At 45.6% G+C, this 23265-nt stretch overlaps 1 protein-coding gene across 1 annotated transcript in view; it reads right to left on the bottom strand.

Moving 5' to 3' along the window:
* Positions 1-15064: 15064 nt before the first annotated feature.
* Positions 15065-23265, bottom strand: part of Slc35d2 (solute carrier family 35 (UDP-GlcNAc/UDP-glucose transporter), member D2) — a gene marked incomplete at its 5' end in the record, with an annotated part of 38210 nt that continues 30009 nt past the window's right edge. The window contains 3 exon segments of the mRNA XM_013514308.1: positions 15065-15562; positions 16516-16598; positions 17612-17690. Of these exon segments, the coding sequence (XP_013369762.1) occupies positions 15463-15562; positions 16516-16598; positions 17612-17690 (262 nt within the window).

Raw genomic sequence — 23265 nt, 5'->3', positions numbered from 1 at the left:
GACTGACAGCAGGACATAGAGCTGAATGCACAAAGCCAAAAAGCCAAAATAAGTTGCCCCTCCCCACCTTCAGTAGAATACAGAAGAAGCAGAGTCGGAAGGAGGCTGAAAAACTTTGGGGACAGCTCTCTCATTCAGTATGTTCCACATTTATGCACTAAAACACATATTCTCTCTCTCTCTCTCTCTCTCTCTCTCTCTCTCTCTCTCTCTCTCTCTCTCTCTCTCTCTCTCTCTCTCTCTCTCTATATATATATATATATATATATATAAAATTCACTCTAGGATCAATATATTATCCACTCTAGAGTGGATGTCCACATCTTCCCATACTAACTGTAAGCTAACCATGAATAAGTAATTCCTGTGTCAACCAGCTGCCCATCCCAGAGATAAGGCCTTGTCAATGACAATTAAGCAAACAGAAGTTACATAACACAAATGCACACTAAAAGAAATGTGCACATAGAAAAGTGGGCCCAGTCTAATCCAGAGACACATCAAGGAACCCGTTGAGTTATGGTAGGTTCCAGATAGAGGGAAAGACCCTTGACATCCAATAAAGGAAGTCAGGTAGAAAGGCCCAAGTGATGCCTTTCTGGAGCCTCATACCCTGGTCGCTATCAGGGTAGCTATCCTCTCTTTTACAATCCTTTCAAATAAAGTATCTTTCCTTCTAAATTTAGTTATTTTAACCCATAGTTTGTACTGAGTTTACTATTATGGTGATCTGTCCCAAGAACAGAGCAGTGGTTCTTATCCCTAGATGTGGCACTTCCAGATTGACGCATGGATAAACATAGAGCATGCATTAAGTCCACATTAGGGGACAGCTCAGTAGTTTTTCCCATACAAAATGGACTGACTATTCCTTGCTTCCATGTGAGGGGTCTGCCTCCTAACTTCGTCTCAGTTGATGCTTTTAGACTCGGAACCTATGGTCATCTCTTATGCCCTATGTAGAGTAAGGAAAATATGTTGAATACAATTGTTGTCTTCTTGGCCTAGCATATCACTCTCCACTCTTAGTTAGCATAAGATAATGACAAATGGCTCAGTGCTTTATAAAGACATCCCTCTTTATATGTGTGTGCCTAAAAAGGTAAGGTGAAAATACATTCGGCATGAGAAAGCGTTGCCCAAGTGACGGTAAAGTGCAGCCACGTTTGAGAACCACTCAAAACAAAGGCAAATTGTTTGGGAAGCTCTTAGCCCTGGTGAATTGTGGCTAGGTTGGACTAATTTGGCTCTAGTTGAACACAAGAACTTATTTTGAAAGGAAGAAAGGTACATTTATATTCTTGAAACCTGGAAAATATCTCTAGTATTAAGTTCATTCACCAAGCACAGCTTGATCATAAGATAAAATGAGTAAAAATGGGGACTGTGGATCTCCAGAAAGAGGTCCTAGAGGTTTGCCCGAAGCAACAGGTCTCCCAGGTGACCAGATATTGCCAGATATGGGAGAGAATGGCCAGGAGATGAGTAAGGGTCCGTTGGGGTGGCAGGAATTCCTGGTTCCCTATGACGTCCTATCTCTCTTGGGTTCTGGAAGCCAGCCTTTGCACCCTGCAGGCAGATCTGCAAGCCTTCAGCAAAGGACCCGACCAGTGACAGGTTAGAGCTGCAAGGCTGCTTGCAGAAATCACACAGGGGAAAGAGTTGGAGGAGAGACCATGTTCAATGTGGGGGCAAACATGGTCATGCATGACCTTCAACCTGATTGCACAGGGCCTACTGGACAATCAGAATTAGAACAATGGTACTCTTCAAATAAGTCCTTTTCCATCTCTCAGAGGGAAGATAAGGGAATCATCAGGAAAAGAAATTTGAAATTCTTTTTTAAAAAACTGGTAAGTCTCTTCCCAGGATCTTGGCCTTTGATTGTGGTATATATTTTTGACATAATATTGTGGGTCACTGTGTCAATAAACAAAAACAACTGTTTGGTTTACCTCAACTGTGAGTTATCTTCATTTTTAATTTAGATGTCCTGGATTGTTGACTCAGCTATCTAGAGAATTACTAGACAATCTATGATGAAACTCCACTATATCCAGCACGGGTGCCTAAAATCTCCACTAATGTGCTCTCTCCAGAGTGGCAAGGAAGCATCGGGCACAGCATATGATTTGCTTCCATCCCATGTTGGTTTTCATCTTCAATCTGGGTTTTTGTTGAGTTGTGTGTACTGAACCCCAAAACCATTAATATTTTTAGCTCTTCTGTGTGAAAGCAAAGAAGGAATTTGAGTACCCTGACATTTCTGAATGTTATTGATGAAATTATTGATTTTAAATATTTGTGGTCAAACCAAAGAGGAAATACATATGGTTTTAAAAAAAAAATAGATCTGAGAAGAACTGATAGTATTACAAAAGAAATACAAAACCCATCGTTGTAGTGGGAGAAGTCAACAAACCTTTCACAACACCTGACAGATCTAACAGTCTAAGAAAGGGCATTGAACTGAATAGAACCAAAGAATGAGGTGGATTTACTGGCATAATTTATTCAGCAGCAGCAGATTATGTATTCTTTCTCAAGCTCAATCAGAATTTGATCAACTGAGGGACTGGGGGTTTAGCTCAGTGGTTCAGTGCCTGAGTGGCAAGCATGAGGTCCTGAATTCCATTCCTGGTACCCCCACCCAAAAAATAATTTGATCAACTGAGAACACCGTGGATCAGAAGGCTCAACTCAGCCAATTTAAAAAAGTAGAAATCACATACAGCATTCTTTAAGACTAAAACTGAACTAGAAATCAATGATAGTTGAATATTCTAATTATTTGATGATAGAATATCTCACTTTAAATAACATAGGACAAATATGAAATTTTGAGAGTAATTTAAAAATATTTTGAACTAAACCAAAATGAAATAAAACTTGTCAGATGCACTGAAAGTATACACCTTACAGAGAAATTTATAAAATTAAATAAATATATTAGAAAAGAAAACCAGAGGTTAATAACTTCTAACCACTTGGATCTAGAAAAAGAAGAGTATTCAAATCTAAATCAAGTGAATAAAATAAAAAAATAGCAGAAATATCATCAAGTGAGTAGACAACAATAATGTAAGAAATCAATGAATCAAGAAACTAGTTATTTAAAAATATCAATACAGTTGATAACCACAATCCCTGCCAATCAAAGAAAGAAGAGGCAAGAGAAAAATTACTAGTATCTGGAATAAAGGGGAGACATCAATATTGACTTTTCATCATTGCTAAAAAGTCCAAACCCAAAGTCTCCTCTGATATTTAAGGCAAACAGCTATGAGCTCCTCTACAAATGAAGAGAAGGCTAAATACTTTCCACATAAAATGGCATGAGATAAACATTCTCATTACAAAAGGCACAAATAGGGTTACAGAAATGAATGGTACCCAAACAAGACAAAATTCTAACAGGGCAAACATTATGTCCCATAGTTCCATGTGCAGCTTCTTGGACAATCTCCAGTGAGATGTGAACTCCATCCAAAGGGCTTGGGTGGATCTGCCCTATGGCCCTGCCAGTGGTTGCAGTTCTAACGGCTTCTTTCTAGGGCCAGCTTTGCTCACTCCTTGCAGTTTTCCTCAGATGATCCATGTTTCTGGCTTCTCCAACCTCCTGGGGTCACTACTCCACCTTTACCTTCACACTCACAACTTCACACACTTTGGCACACTGCATGACCTCCCAGGCCTTCTTCAAAAATCTAGGTGGAAGCCTTCCTGACCCCACAACTCTTACATTCTGTATGCACCTAATACCAGCACCACATAGATGATGCCAAAGTATTCTGCCAGATGGAGCAGCAGCCAAGCTTCCTTCTCTCTTGGCTAAAAGGGTTGAGTGCCCTGATTGCTGAGCAGTATGAACCATATCTAGAGGAACAAATTCTCTAGGCTGCCACCATTTAGTGCCATGGTACTCTAGGGCTCTCTTCTCAGTGCAGTCTTTCTTTGGAATTTTGAACCTACAAAAGGTTCAACACAGACCTGGCTAAAAGCCCCCAACAGTAGCCATGCCACTGCCTCAACATTAGACTGCTTTGAAATTTCTTCTGCCAGATTAATTTGTCTACTGCTCTTAATCACAGTCTCAGGCAGTCCCTGGACAAAAGCAAAATGCAGACAAATTTTGTGCCAAAGCATAACATACATGGTCTGGAGTCTAACAGCCAATGTAGTCTTTGTTACTAACTGAAACTTCCCAAGCCTAGTCTTTACTCCATGCATTTCTATCAGCATTCTGGCCTTCTGAGCTCTGACCAGAATCTCAAAAAGTTCAGCTTACAGCAGTCCACGGCTGCTTCTTCAGCCAACACTTTCAACCCTTTTCAAACTCTTCCCATGGGGCTGGGGATTTAGCTCAGCGGCAAAGCACCTGCCTGGCAAGAGCAAGGTCGTGAGTTCGATTCCTGGTACCAGAGAAAAACCAAAAAAAAAAAAAAAGAAAAAGAAAAGAAAACAAACAAACCAAACTCTTCCCACAAGCCAGTTCCAAAGGCTCCTGAACCAGATGGCCAGGTAATGCCGTGGTCACGACCCTACTCCTCTGGTATCAAAATCTGTATCAATCAGTGCTTAGTAGAGAAACATTTAATGAAAGATATACAAATATATAAGAATTTGCAAGATTGGCTTACAGTGCATGCTGGCAGAATCGGGTGTGGAAAAGTGCAAAAGGGCTCTCTGTGCACTGGAGATCTGAAGGATCCAATTGAAGGCCTGGAGCTCAGTGTAGTGTCCCATGTGAGTCTGTATCAGGAGGGTAAATGGTCAGTGCTGAAAGGCTTCTGGGTCTGTGCTGGAAGCCAGGAGACCATGTCCAACGTAAAAGTGAAGACTGAAGCTCCTCCAAAGAAGCAAAAGTGAGACTTCCTTTTTCATTTCCCTTTTATTTCATTCAGGCAGCAAGCCTATTGATTGCTGCAACTCACACCCAGGGTGGGTCTTCTGTCTTCAGTAAATCCCTTCAGCCACAGCCAGCATTACTATGCTGATCCAATTTAGTGGGGTGTTTCTTACTCAAGTTAACACAATCAGCTATCATAAGGAGAAAATTTCCAATTCTCTACTGGCCTTCTCTGACAGTACTCTGGTTTGGGTATGTGGTTAGTCCTCCATGGAAGGTGACCTCTGGGTTCCTCACTGGATCTTTGCTGAAAAGGCTGCAGGTACACTGCAGATTGCTCTGATGTTTGACTGGAGCAGTGCAACTGCACTGCAAATTCTCTCTGAAAGTTTGCTGTCTTGCTGAGCTGCCCCCTTTCCAGCCCTGTAATTAGAGACAGCTCACTTCTGCATATGCTTTTTTTGTGTCCATTGCATTTCCAAGCTGCAAGCTCTTTCAGCTCCAAGCCTGGGATATAGACGAAAAAAGAAAACCCAGGGAGTGCACCAAGGACCTGAGGTCCTCCAGTCTTCCTCTGTCTCTCAGAGTCTTCCTATGTTTGCTTTATACAGAATGTTAGAGTATTGATTGTATTTAGTAGGGAGAGTAGAGGACAGGTGTGTGTCTACTTTCCTGAAGTGGAAGTCCTCATTGGTTTTGCTTTTGTTTTTAAGAGTAAGGAGAGTGATGTGTCTACTGCAGGGAGTGACCCCCAGGGGATAGGTTCAGGCTCCCAGGAGTCTTAAAGATGAGAAGGGCTGAAACTGCGGCAGCATCACTGTCCTAGGAGAAAGGCAGCTTGTCAGTGTTTGCAGTTTACACTACTGCTGGCTCCGGTGACTCTAGTCCATGGGTCTGAGTTGTGTGATCTGGGGAGAGGTGCAGTCTGGGAACACAAACACAGATTTGAGATTCTCAGCGTCACTTCTGGCTTGAGACCCAGGGGTTTGGTGAGCAGTCTAGAGTCAGTGTTCAGGAGTCAAAAGGCAGAAGCTACCGTTAGATTAGGGGACTCAAAGCTCTCCAGGTTGGAGTCTGAAAATCCATCCAGGGCTGACTGGAGCTAGAGGGCAGTGCCCTGACAACAGCCCCGAGGTCAGCCCTGACTTCAGGTCAGTCCTCAGGCTGTCCTTCTGCCTGTGTGCTGCAGGGGGCCTGGCCTGTGGACCATATCTAAACAGAGTGGTAAAGGGCCAGGTGATGCTTACCCTCAGCACCCCTTAGCCAAATCCACCATTCTGTGCACCCAGAATGCTCAGGCCCAGTGCTCCTGAGCTGGGTGTAAGGTCAGCGGAGGGATCAAATATGAAACACAGCAACAGAGAGGAGAGGGGATTGGAATGGGAGTCGGGGAGGGGATAGAGACCATGCAGCAGAGCAAGCCAAGAAGCAAAGAGCTTGGGCAGCAGGATGTCTGTCAGGATGTAAATTAGATCACAGCTGTCTTGTCAGATGTAAATCTGACTTTTGGGTTGGAATGCATTATAACACTGGGGATGGAGCCTGCAGCCAAGGAGGCCTCTGCCATGCTGGCCTGGAAAGCATCAGACAGAGAGGACGCCCAAGCCCTCACCTCTGGCCCTGGGAAAGGTTCTACACTCACTGCCTTTTTTTTTTTAAAGAGTAAATGAAGGATAACATAGTAATAGGGGGACTTACCGAATTACAGACAAAGTGGTAGGAAATTATCAAGGGCTGTTATTTTACCTATTGGTATCTTCAAGATAGTTTCTCAGCAAAACAAATAGACAAATAATAATGAGTTACAGACAAAAGTGGTAGGAAATTATCAATGGTTGTTGTACTATACTTTGGTTTCTTCAAAGTGGTTTCCAGAGAAAACAAATAGAGCTATACATGAGTGATCAATTAAATAATCATTGACTATTCTCAATGGTTGTTGTTGGAAACACATAGTAAGAAACACACATCCATTTATGAAATAGCATAGGAACAATAGAAACATTACAGAGTTATGGACAGATTGGTAGGAAATTATCAATGGCTGCTGTAATACACGTTGGTATCTTCAAAGTGGTTTCTCAGGAAAACAGAGATATGCAAGAAAGATCTAACAAGTAGTTACAGCCTAAGGGTTGTCAAAAATAGCATATTACCTCCTCACCAGTGACTCCTTTCACTGAGGTGTGATGGCTGGAAGGCCAGGATTGAAAAGAAGGACCGAGAGACTAGCACCAGTGTCCAGCAATAGGCTGTTTGCTTTTTCCTCTATAGTCATGATTACACATGGCTCCTCCTTGAAGATAATGGCCTGGCCAGAGGGAGAAGGTGGAATATACCCTGGGCCCCTTCATTCCTGTTGGACCAGCTGGTAGGAGGGGTCTGAGCTCTGGGGCCTTCCCTTCAGAGGGCAGTCCGACCTCTAGTGGTCACCTTTACAGTCAGGGCATGGCCCGGGGGGCTTCTTAGAGCAGTCCCTCCTGAGGTGGCCTGGTTTTGACAGCACTAGCAGATGAATGTAGTCATCGAGTTCTTCTTGGGGCCCCAAGAATCAGCCTTAGGGTCTGTTTCTCTTAGTGCTACAGCAAAGGCAGCTGGTTTTTCTCAGTCTCTTTGTTTTCTCTCCTTAGCCTCCTCCTTGTCATGGCTATAAAATACTGAGGAGGCAATTCTTACTAACATCTCAAGTGAGCTATCTGGGGCAAAAGCCATTTTTTGTAGCTTTTTTCTACTATCTAGGGCTGACTGAGTAATAAACTTATCTTTAATAATAATTTGTCCCTTTACTGAACCGGGATCCAGGGAAGTATGCTTTATCAATGCCTCTTGTAAGCAATCTAAGAAAGCAGAGGGGTGTTCCCCTTTTTGGGAGGCCTCCATCTCAGCCCTTAATGGAGCACCCACACCAATCGTCTCTCCAGCCTCCCAGTGCACTGGGACCCCACAACCACTTAGTGTCCTCTCCGCAACCATCAACACAGGCAGCAGGAATATGTGGATGAAGTCCTCGGCCCACTAGTCAGTCTCAGCACCATCAGGTGCAAAGTGTCCCAGGCAGGTAACCTAGACACATACTTTCTCCATGAAGGCGGTTATTGAGAATCTGAATATTGGGCACCCGTGTAATCCATGAAGTCTCAGTGCAGACCTCTCCAGAGCTCCATGCGCTCCTTCACCACGCCTGTACAGTCAGGGGAAGAATGGCTTCTCCATGTTGGGCAGGCCAGCCGCAGAACCATTTTCTCTTCTGTCCTCTCAGCCAGGGACACAAATTGCCCCGCTGTCCTTGCCGGCGGGCACACGAGGCGACCGGTTACTGAGGGTCAGCCACTGTCTTGGTTACTTGTCTGGTTGCTGAGACGAAATACCCGACACCCAAAGCTGAAGATGGGGGGTCTCCCCAGGTATTGCACAAGGTCCTCCTGGTTTCCAGCTCCTGAACAGCTCTCACATCCCCAATCAGCTCGACCTTTGAGTCATCAGGCATTGTCTGTATTTTCGTGTTCTCTGAGTCCTTGCTCATCAGCTGCTCCTCTGCTGACTCTGGACCTTTCTTGTTCTCAAGGGCAGGGCCAAGAGCAACCCATTATGTGGCGTGTTTTCCCAGAGGTTTCTCCATGTCGGGATGATTCATGCACATCCCTGGGTGGGCCTCCACGGCCAGCATGGGGTGGGCCGATTGTGCCGGTGCTTCTCTGTGGCATGATAGTTCTTGACCACGCAGCACTTCCCAGGCACCTGCTGCTTGCCTCCCAGGCCCCTGCACAACTGGGGGCTGGCCCGAGGGCCAGCACACCCCACTGCGTGGCTTCCAGGGTACCTGCTGCTTACACTCACTGTATTTATCCAAACTCCATCTGATTCTTTCAAAGTATCCTCTCATATTAATTAGGTAATGAATTAATCAACAAAATCACTAGTTAATTGACTTTTATTTCTGGAAGCACTTCAAGAAATGTCAGGAGAAATGGTATTTCTCAACATTTAAAAATGCATTTCCCTATCACAGGACCAGCAACCAGCCCAGGAAGAATCCAGGACTTGGCAACTGGCCCGGCTGGAGGACTACAGGTGACTGACTCCCCACCCCTACAATGATGGGACCAGGTGACCCGGGGATGCCAGCCTCACAGTAGGACCCTGACTACAGAGCACATGATTGACAGGCAGGACTAGCGGATGGAAAAGTCTGAAGCAACATTAATAATACGAGCCAATAAGTGGTGAGTTAGGGAAACAGCGTTGAGCTTGGGACAAAGACACATGGAATAGAAGCAAGTGGTTGGGGCTGCCCCCCTTTCTTTCTTTTTTAAATTTAATTTAATATAATTTAATTTTTATCTTCCTTTCTTTTCTTTTCTTTTTTTCTCTTTTGTAAACAGCTGGGGAGAACTCCAGCCACAGAAAACTAATCCCATCCCCCAAGCCCAGAGACCAAGTTTGGATAATCCTTTGCTTACTCCTTCAGGTCCTCCAAGTACCAGATCTTAAATTGGGAAATGACTGTTGGCTCTGTGTACCCCTCACTGCCCTCTCATACTGTGCCTTAGGTTTGACCCTACATGGCACCAACCTTAACTCTACTTCTGCCCCTGGTCCCTTACTCCAGTCTCACCCAGTGGAGGTATGGGGGAATGCCACCACCTCCTGGGTTCCTTTAAGAAACCAAACATTACAGCTGACTGTCTCGATGTTCTGATTGCTATGTCAAGCTCCCTAATGGCCCCTCATGGAACCTTCTTTATTTGCTCTGATGGGGTTCACCAGGTGTTTTTGGGCACAAAAATGTGTCTCAAGTCAGTAGGGCCCATGTATGCCCACCAGCCCCGCCGAAAGCATGACCCAGTGACACTGCCAATCTTGGCCAGGACAGCAATAGCAGGAAGTCTAACCCTCAGTGCCACTTGCACGGGCATGAGCCAACAATAATATTCACAGTTGGGTACACAAATAGAGGATGACATCACAGCAGTTCAGGGAAGCCTGACACACTGCAAGACCAGACTGATTCCCTAGCTGTGGTGGTTCTCCAAAATCACAGCATCCTAGATCTCCTCACTGCTCAAGAGGGAAGCACTTGCCTGTTTTTAGAAGAATGTTGCTATTATACTAGTAAGTCTGGTATTGTTAGGGAAACTGCCTGCTGGTTTCAAGAGCGGATAAACCAGCGAGACCAAGATAAGCAGGCTCCTACTGGTGGAGCTCCCTGGGCAACTGGGAGCTATGGTTGGGAGCCCTACGAGGACCACGAACAGGCCTCCTCATCTTCCTAATAGGACGTTGCCTAATAAATCTGCTCACCTCCTTTATTATAAAACAAATAAGCAGTATCAGCCTTCAGATGACTCTCAGGTCAGGTCCCTCCTACACAGCCCTAAACACCAACACCTCTGAAAATGATTTTTCCAATTAACTAAAAAAGGGGGAAATAAAGGGGAATTAAAATTTAAGTAAAGACCTTCCAAGAATGCCTGCCAAAACCAAGCAGACACACCAAGGCAAGCCTGATAACGGAACACTTCTTCCTTTGTGTAACCCTGTCTTTATTGTCTTTGTGTAACTGATAGCCTTGCAATGTAATTTGAGGCTGATGATGGCCTTGCAATATAATCTGAGGTATTTGAACTGCCTTGGCAACCTATGATGTCACTCGACCCTCCAATCATAATGTACCAAGTCTGCTGCTGTACCTCCCACCTGCTCTCCCCTTAAAAGCCCTGACACCCCACCAGGTGGGGCTCTGACTCTTTGGGAGGGTTTCCCAATCAGGCTTACCTGTGTAATAAAATTACTGTCTGCTAGACCTCCTTGGTGCTGTATCTTCCTGCGTTCAGTACATTTTGGAGCACCTTAACTACTACAAATATAAATTAATGTGAGGAACTCTGGAGTTTGTCAGTAAACTCATTCATTTAGAGGAGCCCCAATACATGCCTCTTGGGTCCAGGAAGCAATGACCTCTGTACATGTGCTTTTGTCACTATCTGAATATCAGTAGTTCTAGGGCTCATGAGGAGAAATCGTGCCAGCACGGGAGTGGACTTCAGTTCAGCTTTCTGAGCACTCTCTGCTTCAGATAGGTGTTTTCCATTAAGAGAAAAGGAGGCAGCTTTTGAGAAAGTTCCTTCCCAGATAGGAATACTGACAATCACATGTCCAGCTGATAAAAAGCCCTATAATCATGGCCTTCATTATCTGAAAGCATAAAGATGTAGGGAGGATAAATAAAAAATGGATGCTGCCATCCTTAGATGTTCTTTTATGGTTAAACAAAATTCTAGGGCTAGGCCTAGGCCTAGGTGGTCACTCAAGGGCTCAAGGTATTGACCTGCTGTTCATTCTTCCCTAAGTGGGGGGAGTATACACCTGCTCACTGATAACCCAAATGAGCTCCCCAAATTTCCCAGAAAGACAAAGTCACCTTTTTAAAATGCATTTTATTTCAACTACTGTACTTACAGAAAACTTGCAGAAAATAGTACAGGGAGTTTCCAACATATCCCTCTCTCAGCATCCCCCAAGGTCAGTATTTTATATAACTCTCCATTGTCAGGTTTTAAGGTAGCCACGAGCCACGTGAGAAAGCCCCCAACCATGTGTGCACCTGTTGAAGAAGCACGTGCAGCTGCCTAGATGGGCAGAGCACAGACTGGCTTAGAGGCAGTGAGAGCTGCATGACCCCCCCCACCAGAGAGTCACAGCCCATGCTGCTGTCTCTGGTCCCATACACCTGTCAGCAGGTAGAAGCTGTTGCAGGGATAAAGGCAGAATATGTGGTTAATGGTTCTACCCCTGATTCCGTCTGTCCTATGCCTTGGCTTTGCCACCTTCATGAATTCATTAGACTTTGTACTCTTGGGAGGAAAAATACTAGAAAAACATTTCTTTTTCGGTTTTTTTGAGACAGGGTCTTGCTATGTCATCCAGGCTGTCCCTGAACTCACTCTGTAGCCTAGGCTGGCTCAAACTCATGGCAGTCTTCCTGCCTCAGCCTCCCCAGTGCTGGGATTACACTCATGTGCCACCACATCTAGCTTTAGACAAATATTTTAAAATTGTTCTCAAGTCAAAAAACAGAAAAAATTAGAAACCATTGGTTTACAAAACAGTGTAATTATTGGAATATTTGGGGACCTTTTTGAGTTTCTTTGTGTTGGTGGAAATATGGAGATTAATGTCTGCATTTTAACAGTGGTTACTAGATTGTCAGATATGGATTTTTTAAAAACAAATCTTCTTCTATATTTTTAAGGTTTCCTGTCATGAAAATGTATCTTTCCTATAGGTAGAGAAGTTGCTAAAAACTGAAATGTAGCTGTAACTCAGCTTCTTGCTAGTTTCCAGGGCACAAAAGTATATTTTAAATAGCTTTTCTAAATTAAGTCCTATTCTTTAAGCAACCTCAGATGTCCAAAAACTCCAGACTCTTGCACTTGAAAGATACTTAAGGGGCCGGGATATAACTCAGCAGTACAAGCGTCCACCTGGCAAGCGCAAGGTACTGAATTCGATTCCCAGTATCAAAAAAAAAGATATTTAATGTAGGGGAAAAAAAAAACTAAAACAGAAAAAAGTCCAAGTTCACAAAAGGTGTCACTGCTATTTGCAACAGTGGTCAGGAACGCACATATAAGGAAGTTAAACTACCTTTCTTTGTCCTCTCCGGTGGTTGTTTTTGTGAGCAGGTCACATTTCCTCTTCACCCTCTGGGATACTCATCGATCCCTGCTCTAGCACCTCTCTCCATCCAACAAACCTTAACTCAAAAACTGATCTGTAGCTCCTTTCAACCTCCTTCTTTAGCACCACAAAAGTTCCAACTTTCCACTCAGTTACAAGGGCCGCAGGGCTGTTCCTAGGGCTCCCTCTTCTGGCCAGTTCTGGGAGCAAGTGACAAGGCTGTAAAACAAAATCCTCTTCCTTTCAGAATTCCAGAAAAAAAGTTGACTCTTTAAAAGGAGCAAAAGCTACTTTTTACTAGTTTGCTCCGTAGTCTTGGTCTCCAGTTTTCAGAAAAGACAATGATGCCGTGAGGTAGGACCGTAATTTGGAAGCACCAACATCACGCTCTGTGGACTTCTAAAGGTAAACTGGAACAACAAGGAGCTCCTACAGCTCAGCCACAGTTCACATGATCAAGCAATGGGCAAAGGGCTGGAGTAGACACTTCTCTAAAGAGGACACACGAGAGGCCAGCAAGTACATGAGAAAACGCTCAATGTCACTAATGGATAAAGTAAGGAAACACAAATCAAAGCCAAAAACCCACTGGGGTGGTTACTACAATGAACACGTGTTCTGTCAAGGATGTTGAGAAACTAAAACTTCTGTTGGTAGGAAAGGAAAGGGTAGAGCCACCAGGAAAAATAACACAGTACAGCAGCTCCTCAAAAGATCAAAAATGGCATTACCATACGATCCAGCAATTCCACTTCTGGGTATTTACCCAAAATAATTAAAAGCACGGTCTTGAAGAGATACTCGCACACACATACACATAGCAGCATTATTGGCAAGAGGCAAAATGTAGAAGCAAATCATGGGTTCATCAACGGATAAACAGATAACAAATGATGGTGCAGACACACAATAGACTCAGGCTTTAAAAGGAAGGAAGTTCTAACACATGCTGCAATGTGGATGAACCTTAGGATATTTTATCAGACGCATACCGTATGATGTCCCTTGTATAGACAGTGTCTTACACTGTCAGATTCCCAGAGACAAGAAGCAGACTGGTGGTGGCCAAGAGGGAGGGATGCGGTGGTGATTAATGCAGTACCAAGTTTCAGTTCTGCAAGATGAAAAGGCTCAGGAGATCAGTTGCAAAACAACATAAATACTCTTAACACCACTGACTGTACACTTCAAAATGATTAAGATCATAAATGTTATTGTCTATTTTACAACAATTAAAAAGAACTTTTTGGAAAAAGTAAAGAGAAGCAATACATGGGCCTGTCTGTCGTCTCTTCCTTTGCTGCCTCCTCTGGCGCAGCTTCTAGGAACTTAGACGGTGACCGCGGGTGAGTGATTCACTTGAATTTGAGCGTAAAATACTGGAAGCCACGATGGACATAGGGACTTGTAAAGGTCCTGGAGGTGACCAGTAAAGACCTGACTAGAAGGAAGGGCTCTTGGCTCCCAGACTGGGGCTCTACCCTGTGTCAGGTCAGAAAACAGCAACTCAAGAATATGGCACTTTTGTGTACTGATTGCTTCACGTCAAAGGCTCAGAGGTCTTCAGATGTAGGCTGGGCATCTTCTCTGAAGTAACTTGTCAATTTAAAGACCGGATCCACCACAGAAGAACACAACGGCCTTCAGTCTTCCTATGGAAGCTCCACTGGCCAAGAAGACTGAGCTCCTACCACACAGGAGGAGACTACATCAAACACCACACCAGAGTCCAGAGGGCCTTTGTCTCTAGCCATTCTCTGTTCTTCAGGCCTGTTGGTTCCCCTAATAATCACTTGCTACCCCTCAAAATCAGCCTCCACCCTTTCTCTCCTCTCCTCTATGAAATTGATCCACCTGGCCCTTAAATTTCATATTTTAAGTGGCTCCATGCACAAGTACATGGTAAGTAATCTGGGTGCCTTTTCTCCTGTTTTCTTTGGGGGGTAGGGTGTCTTTTTGAGGCAGGGTCTCGCTATGCAGCTTAGGCAGGCCTTGAGCTCACTTTGTAGCCCAGGCTGGTCTCGAACTCACAACAATCCTCCTGCCTCAGCCTCCCAAGGGCTGGGATTACAGGCGTGTGCCACCATGCCTGGCAACCTTTTCTCCTGTTAAGCAGTCTTTTGCCAGTTTATCTGGGCAAAGACCTGAACTTTTGGTGAAGGATAGGGTAAAATGTCCACTGCCCCCCCACTTGCCTCATACTGGGATGGGAACTGCTCATTTCCTGATGGGGAGGTCAAAGCTCACCCCTATCCATCAGGACTCCCTCCCAACCATCATCTGTCCATCTGTCCAGGTAGTAGGCAAGCTCCTCAGGAACTGCACCTTTGGTTAAAGCCTGAAGCAAACCTGGAGGGAGATGTGCAGAAAGAGACAGATAAGCCACTTGACAGGACTCACCCTGAGCATTTTTTCCTTTGAGATCTATTGTAATTTCTCATAACACAAGGAGTATCTCATTGTCCCATGAAGCTGGGGTGTTCTGTGTTGAAACTGACGGACTGTTTCCCTCCTGTCTGCAACAACATCACAGGGTGAGGCATTCATAAAATGACTTTATTTTACCCGATGATTAGGGGGAAATGCCAGTATAACTTATATCAATGCTAACAAATAACTTTCCTGTCCATTAATGGGCCGATTTTATTAAAATAGATGTTTGATGAAACTGAAAGCAATAGAGCCGTTCTCATAGCACCTGGCTGTGGTGGCGCCTTTACCAGGGGTGGGGCGAACTGCATCCTCTGCTGCCATCCCCAGGGCTCCTTCTGCACACTCACTGCGCACCGGCACACAGGTCGTGTTGTGATTTGCAGAGGTTCCCGTTTGTCCTCTGACCAGGGTGGTGAGGGTCTCAAGTGTGAAACCTCTGGCTGTGCAATCCGGCCGCAAACGCCCTCCGTGCCCGGTCTTCTGCAATTCTGCCCCAGCACCTAGCTCTTTGTGTCCACAGGGACGTTTTCCTCGTCAGTTTGGTTAGGTTTTAACTGGGTGCCCAGGGTTAAGAAGGAGTATCTCAGGCCTCCAGCCATGCTGAAAGGAGAAAAACCTTGAATAAATACCTGCGGATTCCAGGGCTGAGAGCAGAGCTGACGCCTGTATAAATAAAAGCCTGACTGGGAGGGGGTGACTCAGCTCTCTGGGGGTCCCTAAGGTTTGTAGGTGACCCGATGACAATTTCTCCCCCTAGACACAAACCTTTGGGGGCAGAAACAGTAATCAAAGCTAATACAGAACCTCAGAAAACACACTTGCTTTCTACTGAACAAACTATATTCCATTCCTAAACTGGCGCCCAGGTCTGGGACGCCAGAATGCCTTTCACAAGTGTCCTAGTCAGCCGCACATGCCTGGAATCCCAGCTAATCAGGAGGCCGAGAAAGAAGGATCACAACTTTGAATCCAGCCTGGACAACTTACTGAGACCTTGCCTCAACAAGAAAAAAAAAGGCCTAGGGTTGTAGCTCAGTGGTAGAGTACCCTGGGTTCCATCCCCAGTACAAAAATTAAAAAGATCCCAGTGAGTCAATGCTTAGGGCATCCTTGGGATCTGGCACTCTGAAAAGGCACAAGTTAATGAGACCCAGTGGGCAGGAGGAAGGCAGAAAACTTAGGGGATGCTGCTGGGAGGGAGCTGCGGGAATGAACTCAGACCCTGGCCCTGCGACTGTTCATGACACCGTTCCCACCAGGAATAATGAGGGTAGCAAAATACAGAAAAAAAGAGAAATTGGAGCAGGGCTCAGAGCTCAGTGGTAGAGCACTTGCAACATGTCTGAGACCCTGCATTTGATCTCTAGCACCAGCAAAAAAGAAAGACAGGAACTGAGAATTTAAACAAAATGATTTTCAAAACTATAATGTAAAAATACCTTCTGGGTTAAAATACAAGATTTCTCTTTGCACTTTAGTTTACTGCATATAAATCACATTGTTTAAAATTCTTATTGCAATCAATTGAGCTTGTTTAAAAAAATCTCACTCACCAAATATTTAATCCCACAAAGTTTAATACAGAGAAAATGTAGTCTCCACCAACTAACATTCCAATGTACGCAACAGACACATTCTGCAAAAAAGGGAATTTGCCATTAAAAGTGAAGGATTTGGGGGAAATACATACAGTAGAACCTAAAAGTAGACATTTTAAGTACTTTGCATAGAAACTTGTAAGTAGCTGTTTATCAAATACTGAATAAATAAATAAACATCATTATGCGTGGCTTTAGAAAGATACTGGGGTAGAAACATAAAGTACATTATTCACTCCCCCTATTTCGGGCAAAAGATGGCAGAGCTGAGTCTTCATCAGCTTGCCAGCTCCCGTCTTTACCATCACTGGTAGTGAGCGGCAGTCACAGGGGCCCTAAGCTTGAGCAGAGTAGAGACGCGGACCAGACCCCAGGCCCCACTCTGTCCAGCGTGTTCCAGGCATCTCCGCAGTCGGCAGACAGGGCCACTGCTGACCCAGGCAGGCTCCTACCATGCTAGGAGTTCATACGAACATTAAAAACTAAGCTGTTCTTGTAGAACAGAGTCTAGAACACAACCCCTGTTTACTCCTTGCTTGGTAATTGAGCAGGGATCTGGTTGAAAACAGTCCCTTCTTGGGGATTTAGCTCAGCGGCACAGCGCCTGCCTGGCAAGCACAAGGTGGTGAGTTTGATTCCGGGTACCGGAAAAAAAAAAAAAAAAAAAACCAGTCCCTCCCGGGTTCCCTTTCCAGTGGGCAGGTTCCCCCAAAAAACCAAATTGCATATCGCAAAGTGAGCACAGACATTTGGAATTTTTCTCTCCACTCTCTACTTCGTTTCCCCATATCATCCCCTCCTATTCACCCCAATTTAAAAGAAGTACTTTATCCTTCCTTTCTAAAATTTAAAAGACCCCACTGTTTTATGCATTGGAGGATCAGAAGTAGTAAGAAGAGGCCGCCTGGACCCAGCTGAAAATGTCACGACCTCCGTTCTCACTCCATTTCCATCAGCAACAGCCGCACAGTTAAGCTCCGCTTCTGCGGCACAGTTTGGGTCACAGTCAGTTCCCCAGCTCGGGTGTCCGCCCCAAGGCCCCACCACTTACCTTAATGGCTCCAACCACAGCTGTGGTGAGGGCCGAGTTGTAGTGGCTGCACAGAACCGTGGCGAACATCAGCAGAAACCTGGATGAGGACCCAGACACTGAGTGTGCGGCTTCCAGGCCCGGCGGTCAGGACAGCCGAGCGTCAGCTGGTGACCCACGCATGGTACTTTAAGCCACTTTAAACAAACATCATAAAGGCTGTACATCCCACGCAGTGGTCACCTTGGTAATGGACTTATTAAAGGATGTGGCGAGCTGTGCATCACCAGGTCCTTCCTGTTTCTTCTGTTCCCCTTACTGTTTCCATGAAATGGGGGTAGGGAGAAGGAAGTTTCCTCAATGACCTGAAATCTCTTGCTTCACAATCATGTTGTAACAGTGCTTAACCTCTCTGTGCATCATGATCACCTACTGCACTTAGCGCACAACGCTGCCCGGAGAGGTTCCCAATCCCGAGGTGTGAGGGGAGCCCAGGCGCGCAGGATCCTAACTCCCGGGGATTTCCACACGTGCATCTGGAGCTGAGGTCGCGGGTGTTAGGAGGAAAACAGAGTTCAGCAATGGCCGGGTTTGGCTAAAAGAAATGGAAATGAGTGGCTTCCGCCTGTGACTGAGACCCTCGTACCCTGTTACCAAAGTTCATACAGGCATTCAACACTGACAACAAACGCTGATGACAGCTTGCCAATAAAATGACTCTAGGACTGCAACCAAGCACCAGACTAGAAACCAGGTACACAGGAAAAGAACACAGAATCCAGTCAGAGGTAAGGAAAAGAGCTGACTCTTATCAGGTATTGAGCGAAATTAACCATAACCTAAGTGGGGTAGACAACCCCAGACACCCAAATCGGATGAGTAAATGTCGTAAGGGGTGACAGTCACACCTGGCTGAGAGTGAAACTTGAAAGATACAGACAGTGACTAAGAAGTGAGGGGTTTTAAAGCAAAGTCCCAGGTAGGAGGTCTGAGCCCGGATTCCCACTGACACAGCACAGCGAACTGGATTAGGGAGAGCTCAGGGTACGTGGGACCCCAGCTGCTATTCCTGCTGGGCTCCAGCACCCATCTGAGGTGCGAGGCACAAACCTCCCACTGTCACCAACAGAATCACGGTCAAGGATCTTCAGCACTGACACCTCTGCTGGCCTGAGGGACGGCAGAGGGAAAGAGATACAAAGCATATCGAGCTTCTCATTAAGTGGAGGCATAAACTCAATTATGGGTTTAATTCTGTAAGCATTGGAATGATGTGTGCACTTGTTATTTAGGTATTAAAATATTTTGAAAAGTCCACAATACAAACCTTTGAGGTTTTAATTTGAAATGTGTAATTGATATGAGACTTGCAATTTTAATTTGAAAGGCTTAAAAACATCTTTTCAAAAAAGGCTCCCCTGATGGACTGGAGGTGTAGCTCAGAGTTAGAGCACTTGCCCAGCCCTGCACAGGTCCTGCATTCAATCCACGGCACCACAAGAGGAAGGCTTATTAAGTTTCTAAGGGCTCCTTAGGTGTGTGATCTATTAGCTTTCCTAGTCAGCCTTAGAGGTTGGAATAGCTCAGGAAAAATCAGGCGGATCACAATCATAAATGCAGTTTAAAATGTTCACATCTGTTTAATTCACTAGGTTGTGAGAGGAACTAATTTACAGTAAAACCATTTGGAGAGTTTAATCAGTTAACTTGTGTTAATAAGCCATGCGTTAAACCATAAGAGTCAATGTCCTTATTTTTATGGAAGCATTATGAAGTTGTAAATAGAACACCAGTATTTAGAAATTAAACTTGGAGGCTTAAGAAACATCTAAGTTTTTCAAGTTGTTACAATGTTAATAAACTGGTTTGTTAATTTAGACAATGATAAATAATCCTATTCTTGCATAAAATGAAAAGATTAAAACACTCAAGCTGACCTCACTGGGTGTCGACCCTGCTGGGCCCTGGGGGTCAGAGCACTAAAGATTCACACCCTCTGCTCTAGAGACACAAGGGGTACAGTGAAATCAAAGAGACACGGCCAGGATGGTTCAGGGCAGTTCCCGACAGCCTTTGGAAACCTGAGCGTGGCTTTCAACCAAGTGCAGTGATGCCTGTTCTTTATTTCTCCCAAAGAATCCCAACCCGAGGGTTCCAGTCACATAACACTGGAAACCACCTGCATCTCCATGGAACCAGCCTGCTCTCATTCAGAATTAGTAGAAATGGGTCTACAGATCTATGACCCCAGGATCCACCTTCCAGGAGGGTGACAAGGACTTTCATTCCCTCAGAAGCTGCACTGAGCCAAAGGTGGAAAAGGACCCATCCCTAACTTTTACCACTGACTAAAGCCTGAACAGATGGGATGCACTTCTCCATGTTCCCACTAGGTGGCTCCAGAGAGAGCAAACAGAAGCCACTAGATTCAAAGGAGTGTATTAAAATGATTTTCAAGGAAACAGAATCTACTTTTACATGCAAAGTAAGTAAGACATGGTGTGTTTAATAAGACCAAGACTTTGAGCTAAAAGGACCTTCATTAACTTCATGCTAGGGAAACCACACCACTTCCAACACCAAAGACGCCTACCACCTCAAGTCAGCAGCTAGACTAATGAAATACAAACTATAAACCACTGCTGAAGTCTTCGTATCTTTTTGCCATTATGTATTTTTAAATCATTACTCCATCTGTGTCCATTCAAAAAATTACAGCACATATATATCTGATGCACAACATACCACAGAGGCGGTGTGCGGTTGATGGGGGCTTCATGGTGGAGACCCCAGGCGGAAACCAAGAACAAAAACCGTCTCAAAATATCTTCCTCCTGTTTCTAAAAATGACACAAAAAGTAACCTATCTCCCGAGGTCATATGGCCTGATCACAGCAGTCACAAACAACTCAAACGACCTAGTCTACCACTTCTTACTCTGACCACCATACACACCAGTGTATATGAAAATTCAACACAACGGTCAGATAACAAGAGGCCACTTTTACATTCCTGCCACTCACAGTGGTTCTAGGCTCGTAACTCCCTCCCCAAGGCCATGGAAGGGAGAATTCTCTTCCACAAAGTCAGCCACATACTTTAATCTTCCCCCTCTTTCTGTCTTGGAGCTGACCATGATGAAATTCTCGCACCTATTCTGTCTGATACCCGATTGTAAGTCCCATTTCAGAGGGACCCTGCCCCAGATCCGGGAGGAAGGATGGCTGCCCAGAGAGGCCATGCAGACCATGCGGGCTCCCCACCTCTCCCTCCTTTCATCCAGTCACATTTGCCTCTGACTGTCCAGGATTCACGCACGTCTATGCACGGAGGCCACCATTCAAACCCAAAGGACAGGGCTTAGAGCGCTCAGGGCATCTGAATACATGAAGGCTGACAGAAAGGTGGACAGGAACTGACTCGGGGCAGATCAGAGCCCAGCTCCACCGGGATGATTGTCCCCCTGCTGGTGGTCCTTCTGGATCAGCCCAGGTGTCCCTGCATCTGGCTGCGTATTTGTCACCTTTAAAATACGCTTCACAATAAGCCCGTAAGGGCATCGAGTGTCCCTGAGTCCTGTGAGCCACTCTAGCCAATCACTCAAACCTAAAGAGGCGGTCATGAGAACTCCAACTCTTGTTGCTGCATCAGAAGGGGTCTGAGTTTGGGGGCTGAGCCCTCAACCTACAGCGACGGTGGCGAGCCTGTGGCACATGCGTCACAGGGGACACCCAGCGCCCTCTGCCGGCACATGCACCAAGTCACCCCAGCAGCCGAGCGCTGGATAACAGTTGTTTCTTCTAAACTAAAACTTCAGTATTCAAGTTTAATTGCACTGCTTGTACTTTCCTGTAAGCAAGCAGGTTTTGGCTTTCCATTTGGGCACTTGGTCTCTAACATGTTTGCCATCACTGACCAACAGAATTTGAATTGCTGTGAGTTTGAGGCCAGCCTGGACTACAAAGTGAGTTCAAGGCCAGCCTGAACCGCACAGTGAAACCCTGCCTCAAAAAGGAGAAAAAAAAAAGAATTTTTTGCTGCTTCCTGGTGGTGGGTGTTGTCAGTGGTTTGTTTTGTTGAGGCGCCCCGCTGGTGTTTTTTCTTCTTGTTTTGTGTTTTGTTTTGGTTCTGGTACTGGGGATTAAACACAGGGCCCTGACACTGAGCTATATCCCCAGTCCTTCATTTCTTTATTTTGAGACATAGTCTTACTAAGTTGCTCAGGCTGAGCTCAAACTCGTGATCCCCCAGCTCCAGCTTCCCAGTATACTGGGATTACAGGCCTGTACCACCGCACACCTTTTGAGGTCACAGCAGCGATCTCTGTTGTGAAGCTGAAATAGGACAAACAATCTGAGTTTGTTTTTATTCCAGACCCAAGCACGTTTTTCTCTTATAAGTCCAGATCTTAAAGAATTTCATGTAACCTCAGCTTCCCCACCTGTGGGAAGAACTTGCTCCAACCCCAGGACTCTGTGTTGTGCCACAGCTGCGCCAGCTCAGGGGATAGGCACGGTGCCCCTTTTGAAGCACCGATTTTCCACTAAGGTCTGCTGGTCAGCGCAGTGCAAATGCTCACACCCCGTTGCTCCACGGTCTCAGCAGAATCATTTCTCCCGCATCTGCATCTTCACAGGTATGGGTTGAAAATTCACAAATGGAGCATTTCGTGTGCTCTGAGTAGGGAAATTTGCCATCTTCAGGCTGCAGTGAAGGAATCTATTACTGCTTCTGTGGGGCCAAAGCACCTGCTGCTGGGGCAGACACAGCATAACCCGCCTGGGGCCCAGGGCCGGGGCATGCTGCTGGAAGAATGAATTGGAACCGACCATTCCTCAGCAAGATTAAGAGATCTGCAGAGCTGGCTTTTTAAAAATCTAGTTTCTCAACCTGAATTGCAGTCTACACTTTACCTTTGCTGGCACTAAATTGTCGTAGCCCCTACAGCTGCATTTAGCTTCCTGAAGAGCTGCGCTCCGTGACTACGCCGTGCTCACAAACCCCTGGCCACACAGGAACCATCTCCGCCTGCTGAGGCCTTCACCGTAACTGGTAAGAAGACTGAATGGCTGCCCTTTCACCAGGTCACTGGCTTCCTCACGTGCCGCGGTAGACTGTGATGATTTTTTAATCATATTTTAACTCAGAACAGCGGTTTGGTGTTTGAAAAAGGCAAGTTTGAAATACCGACTTGAGAGCTGTGCAGTTTACGAAGAGCCGAGTCAGGCTCCTCTGGGGTCCTGCGCCGGGGCCACTGAGCTCCACTGAGCGCCATCGGCAAGGAAGGGACGCCACGCCCGGCCACTTGTGCTGACTCACAAGCGCACACTCAGAAACTCGGGTGGCGTCTCCCGCCTAGGATGTGAGTGGCTGGGACCAGGCATCCTGTCCTTTTCTCCTAACCTGCAGGGCAGCGGGATTCTGGAAACTCTACCGTGCCAAAACTGGTTTGTTCCAGAGCTGCTTCAGAATTAAAAGTTGATCCCAGAAGGTAAAGAACGTGGGAGGGAAGAGAACCTGTTGAAGCCCTGAGCTCCAGGTCCAGTCAAACTTCCAGGGGTGAGAGAGGATACGAGCTCCACAGGCTGCCTCAGGAAACAGACATGTTAACAACACTTCCTACTGAGCGCTTGCTGTGTGTTTAGCACATCCCAAGCTCTCCTCAGTATTAAATC

Source organism: Chinchilla lanigera, unplaced genomic scaffold, assembly GCF_000276665.1.
Source record: "Chinchilla lanigera isolate Chin_1 unplaced genomic scaffold, ChiLan1.0 scaffold00021, whole genome shotgun sequence".
NCBI classification, from domain to species: domain Eukaryota; kingdom Metazoa; phylum Chordata; class Mammalia; order Rodentia; family Chinchillidae; genus Chinchilla; species Chinchilla lanigera.
The sequence above is the reverse complement of the archived record's forward strand: the minus strand, read 5'-3'. Positions and strand labels throughout refer to the sequence as shown.